Source organism: Cryptomeria japonica, chromosome 1 (genome assembly GCF_030272615.1).
Source record: "Cryptomeria japonica chromosome 1, Sugi_1.0, whole genome shotgun sequence".
NCBI lineage: Eukaryota > Viridiplantae > Streptophyta > Pinopsida > Cupressales > Cupressaceae > Cryptomeria > Cryptomeria japonica.
The window spans coordinates 296,600,175-296,606,418 of NC_081405.1; the positions used below are offsets into that span (position 1 = coordinate 296,600,175).

The following is a 6,244-nucleotide window of genomic DNA, read 5'->3' on the forward strand; positions in this document are numbered from 1 at the left end:
GATTACTTCTTCATCTACATCTAAATTACAGAATCCTAAACTCTATGATCAAAATGCCACTATTGATATCATCCCTCCACATTCATTTCCATGTTGCCGACCCTCCTTCAATTGTATTGTTCAATTTTTTTGACAACCTATAACATCACCAATACGTCCCCTATTACTAATAGTATTAATTTGAAAATCCAAATCATTGAATATATTAAATGTTAAAATTTCCTAGAAGCCTTCTATCCTATACAAAAGATTTTGTTTATTAATATTGACTATATGTGAAGGTATTTTAGAATAGTTTGCACTTTGAAAAAAGGTTGTTCATTCTTTCAAAATGGAATCATCCTTTTACAAAATCACATATGTTTTGGTGCTTCTATAATTGCCCATTCTAATAATTAGTTCAAATAGGTCTATCACTCTTACTACCATACACAAACACTTGAAAACACAAGATAAGTACTAACCAGTAGGGGAGAGGACTCGATGGTTAAACACACTAACTTTGTGCCTCTAAAATTCTTATGTAACAATTTCAAATCACTCCCAATTTTTTCGCAACATCTTATATCTAAGGTTTCAAGACCACGTGATCAAATCTGATGTCACCTCAACATGATTTTTTTGAGGTACATCCAAAAAGCCTTCCCAATATAAGTTAGATTGGTAGTTGTGCACTAAGTCATATTTTATTGGTGCATTGAAGTGGCATCACATGATTTGTTAATTTTTAGACCTAAATAATACATTTCATTAAAATAAAATTCATGATCAACATTAACAACTTGAATATCACAACTATTAATATTATATTATTAAAATAAAAAAATATTTACACAATACATCAACAAATATTACCACAACTAGTAAAACATTAAAACATATTGAAGTAATCTTTGTCGGTTATTAACATCAACGATCGAAGTTACAAGCCCACGGAGTGCATTAGTAAAGAAAGTTTGACTAACAACTTCAACAATGATGATTAGCTTTTTGGCCGAGTACTCTTCTATTCAAACCTGGCTATTTGACATTGAATCATTACAGTCAGTCTGTTTACTATTTCGGTAATGGCTGCCATAACAGCGACAAATAATGGACATATAAGTGGAAACCAATTACTCACGACTTAGAGCCTCATGTTCTGTTCTTTCTTTCATGGGTATTTGCCCGCTTTCATCCTATCGGCAAGTAGTTTCAAATTACTGGCAGACATTCCGTCGACAACTTCCTCTTTGGCAAGTTCTCTAAATTTCTCGACTGCTCCTCTTAATTTCACGCTCTCCTCGCCTTCCATCAACATTTTCACCTTGCCGGCAATTTCCTGTGCTGCAATAACCCTATTTACATCGTCTCTACTCCTCCCCCTCACCGCGATCTTCCATTCCTCCACAGCGAGCTTGCAATTGATCCCAAGAGGAAATCCCAAAATGGGAATACCTGCAGAAATGCTCTCCATAACAGCGTTCCATCCACAGTGACTGAAAAAACCCTCCCACCGAAGGATGTGAAAGAATCTCCTCCTGTCTAAACCAGGGCTCAACTAATCTCCGATCTTTACATTCCTCCAAAAATCCAGGCGGCAACATTTCCCAGACATGAGACGCTTCTTCATCCAGACGAAGCGCCCATACAAAACAGTATCCACTCTGCATAAGGCCCGCGGCAATTTCCCCCACCTGAGTTCTCGCCACATTAATAAAGCTGCCGAAGGAGACGTAGATGACCGATCTCACCGGTTTCGAATTCAACCATTGAGTGCATTGTGAAGCGCTGTTCCCATGTCCGCAGTGGGTAAAGGGCATGTTCAAGGGGCCCACACACTGCACAGGGGTTTTGTGCCGGAGGGCCTCCACTGCTCTGCAATCCAAGGTGTGGAAAGAATTTACAACAACCCAGTCCGCTTCTCTCACATTTATAAAACTCTCTGCAATCCTATCCCTCACAGGGGATGGAGGGGGAAGCGCGTCCAGAAATTCCGTCCGTAGTGACGAAGACACACCAGGAATATCATCTATGGAGCCTTGCAACCCAACTGCAACGACAAATTATAAAGAATTAGTTTTGTTTTCCTATGCAAAGACGTGAAGTACAATTTAACTGCTAATGGTTTTTGGTTTTCATCTTTACCCAAGTGAAAAAAATAAAACATGGAAAGATTTGTGACAGAGTTTGGCCAGAGGGAAACGGAGAGGAGAGCATGTCGTTTAGCAAGAGGCACTGCCCAACTGAGCGCAGTGTCGGCTACTATGCAGGACAGTGTAACTCCTGAGCGATTGAGGTCTGATATGAGGTCGCTGACATGAGCTTCCATGTTTGAGAGGGAGAGAAAAAAGGCCGCCATGTTAGCCCACCTTTGTGACTCCCCCACCACGCAGTCTGGAATGAGGCCCGCCCGAATGTCGAGGCCAAGCTTTCGAGCATGGGAGAAAAAATCGTCCTCGGCCTGTGTGATGATTTTGTGCCACGTCTCAGTGAGGACGAATGTAAGAGAGAGTCCATGAGAGGCGAGCTTTGTGGCGAGGTGCATCATGGGATTGATGTGGCCTCGCCCTGGATACGGAACAAATATTGCATGCCCTGCCATTTTTCTTTGCAATACGAAGAAACCGAGTATCAAAAGTAATGTCTTCTGTATGATGTTTCTAGCGTCATAAGGTGTTTGTGCAAATGCGATTCGCAGAAATCTGTTAAGCATAAAGGTCTGAAATCTTTTTTACTGAAATTTCCCTGTGCGTTGATTTTTTTTTTTTTTTCGTCAAAACAGCGAAACAGAGTATTTTTTATTTTATTTTCTTAGCATGTGAGTCGTGGTGTATATCAAAAAGCTGAAAGCACGTGGAACGACCTCGATAAGAACGGTGCCGTGCCAAGATGTTTTGTATTTTTAAAGCCGAAAGGTTCCCCACGCGAAGGAGCTAAGTGATTTAAAAAATGCAACGAACATGTTAGAATGACGCAATATGATCGAGAAAGATCTGGCCTTTCGTTGATTTTAGCAGTGGAGGAAACTAAGTGTGGAGATAATAAGTGCGGCTATCCAGTTCTTACGATGGACCAAGGCATTCAGATTTGAGGCTGGATAGACATTTCTATACAGCGGACAAAAAATATTTTGCCTCCATAAAGTGAAATAACAAGGTGGTGCATTAATACTGATCATTACATTCGCTGCTACCAGCTGAAATGTATGACATGAAAAATTTGTGCCCATAGATCGTCTGGTTTGCTGAGGCATGGGCAAGGTATCACAAAAGTGTATGTGGAGTAACTCTGGTCGTTTTTAAGGTGCAGTCTTGTATGTGAAAGTCGCAGATCCTCTTCAATATATTTTATATTGTAATAAAATTTGTAGAGTTCTATTTATATTAAACTAGTATATTTAAATTTAAGTTCTATTTCTCACCTCTACGGGAAGCAAGTGGAAGGAAGATGAAAAAGCTTACTGATTTGGATAAAAAACCTAAATAGCAATGGAATGTTTTATGAACATACAAAAGGAAATATAAGAGTTATAGCACCTTTGTAACATTCAACTTGATTATGTATTTCTATTTTATTTATTAATGTATTATTCAATTAGAAAAAACATTCAGAGTTGATTCTTTTCATTTATTTATCAATTGTCTTAGTTCTCCCTAATGGTCTGTATCCCGCTGAATGTCTTTAATACAAAGGCCGCATACCAAATCATTACATAGTCAATATTCCCATAAAAAATGTCAAACATGTGCTGTCAATATATGCAAACAGGCTAAAAAATAGGACTATTCATTCAAAGTTAAAAGCCTAGCCTCCCAAGAACCGATTTATGAGAATTGAAGGAAAGTATGTTAAGTGTTAATTGAGAGAGAAGCGATATTATGATAGAAAATACCCACTTCTTAGAAACCATTTAAGATCTTTTGAATTCTTAAGCTCATTATGTCATTGGTAAAATTCCATTGATACCAGGGATTCATTGATCACTGAACAAAAAGCCTACATGCTAAAGAAATCGAAATATGTTGAGAAATTTGTCAACCATCATCAAGGCTCATCCATTTAACATAAGTTATATGTATGAAGATTTCCTCATAATAAGCAATTGGGCTATTCGTAAAATAACTTATATGTATTGATTACAAAACAAAAAGCCTACATGCTAAAGGAATAGTACACTAGGAAATTAGTTAGCCATCAATGAATCTCTTGTATCTTCTCTCTATCTCCTTAGGGGTCACCAATCTCCTTGAGCTCTCCTAAAAGTAGTGATGATCTATGAAACTTCACTCTATCTCTCTTATTGGTCGTAGAAGAAGAATGAGAGGGAAGAAATGTAAATGATAGGATGATAAGAAATTAATAATATATCGTTTTCCTCACAATGATAAGCAAGGAACCCTTTTTCATTTTCCCAATTCCTCTAGAGGTCGTTTTGCCTTGGTGGGATCTCTACTATAGCTAACAATTTATTGGGTATCTTGTTGTCTACAAAATGAACAAAAATCCCTATTTGATTTCAAAAGGCCTGAAGTCACAACACATTTGGTCTATTGAAATAATGAAATGAAAAAGGTAGTAGATGGAAGGGTGAATGGAGAGGTAGTGATTGAAAGAACCAAATAGTGCGAGTAACGAGTTAAGAAAAAATTGACAATATTTTAACAGAGACAGAGTATTTTGCAACAACACAAAACACACATTCATAAAACATAGAAAAATGAAACATATACATAGAAGTAGATGGAGTGTACAATCTCTTTAAAGTCCTCAACAAATGCTAACAACTAACTCCCTGACTACGCAGGCATAAGTAGAAAAAAACCAAGATAGAATGGCGGATATAAGTGGAGTCAATAATTACATCTGACACTCCTCCTTAATTTTGATTCCATTTTCAACACCAACAATTCCTAAGCGCTGTCTTTGAAATTCAAAATAATTCTTTCCCAATGGTTTTATGAAAATGTCTGCTAGGTGATCTCTTGAACCACAAAAGTTAAGAGAAATTTCTCCATTATTGACAATTTCTCAAATGAAGTGAAAGTGGGTGTCAATATGCTTTCTTTTCTTGTGGAAGACATGATTTTTATTCAATGCAATTGCTGAGCTGTTATCACAAAAAATAGGACTTGGCTCCTTTTCAACGTGTGCAAGATCATTCAATATTATTCTTAGCCATACTACTTGATGAGCTCTTGAAGTTGTAGCTACATAATTTGCCTCTGCAGAAGATAATGAAAGTATGGGTTGTTTCTTGGATGCCCATGAAATGAGATTTGTTCCCAAGTGAAAAGCATATCCTGATGTACTTTTCCTATCATCTAAGTTTCCAACATAATTTCTATCTGTATATCCTATGAGTTAATAATATTTAGATTGAGTGTACCATAATCCATAGTTGATTGTCCTTGCAACATATCTCAGAATTCTTTTTGCTACCTTTCAGTGTGATTTTTTAGAGATTCCATGAATTTGGATACAAAACTTGCTGCAAACATTATGTTAGGTCTAGTTGCAGTGAGGTAGAAAAGATTGCCAACTACCCTCTTATACAAACTAGAATAAAATGATGGTCCATCACCTTGTTTTCTCAACTTTGTTCTTTGAGCAATGGGTGTGTTTGCTGGCTTGCCACTATCCATTCTATTTTTTTTCAAAATTTTTGAAGCATACTTTTGTTGACAGACAAAAATACCTTTAGCAGATTTCATGAATCCAAGATCAGTCATCGCAGCTTTGAGTTCTTCTAACATCAAATTTCTTGTATAGAGAAAATCATCAACATAAAGAAAAACAATGAGGATTTTACCTTCATGATCCATTTTTGTATAGAGAGTTGGCTCATGATTGCTCCTACTGAATCCACTTTTGATGAGGTAAGAGTCAATCCGACTATACCAAGCTCTTGGAGCTTGCTTTAAGTCATATAAGGCTTCCTTCAACTTATATACTTTAAAATCTCTTGTCATTTGACTTCAAACATTGGTGGCTGATCTGCATATACCTCTTCTTCCAATATGCCATTTAAAAATTCAAATTTGACATCTATTTGGAAAACCATCCATTTATTTTGAGCTGCCATTGCCAGAATAGTTCTAATTGTGTCTAACCTTTCTACTGACAAAAAGGTTTCTCCATAGTCTATACCTAGTTACTAAAAGAAACCCTTGGCAACTAGCCTTGCTTTGTGTTTTTCTATCTTTCCTTTTTCATTCAGCTTTGTCTTGTGTACCCACTTCACACCAATGCTAGTTTGTCACTT

General features: G+C 37.0%; 1 protein-coding gene across 1 annotated transcript; it reads right to left on the reverse strand.

Annotated features, from left to right (window-relative positions):
• Nucleotides 1–944: 944 nt before the first annotated feature.
• On the reverse strand, nucleotides 945–2,446 carry LOC131046450 (UDP-glycosyltransferase 86A1-like). The gene is made up of 2 exons (XM_057980200.2): nucleotides 2,128–2,446; nucleotides 945–2,032 (listed from the first exon to the last, which is right to left on the reverse strand). The coding sequence occupies exons 1-2, from the start codon at nucleotides 2,339–2,341 to the stop codon at nucleotides 1,353–1,355; spliced, it is 894 nt and encodes a 297-aa protein (XP_057836183.2). The 5' UTR covers nucleotides 2,342–2,446; the 3' UTR covers nucleotides 945–1,352.
• Nucleotides 2,447–6,244: the final 3,798 nt, after the last annotated feature.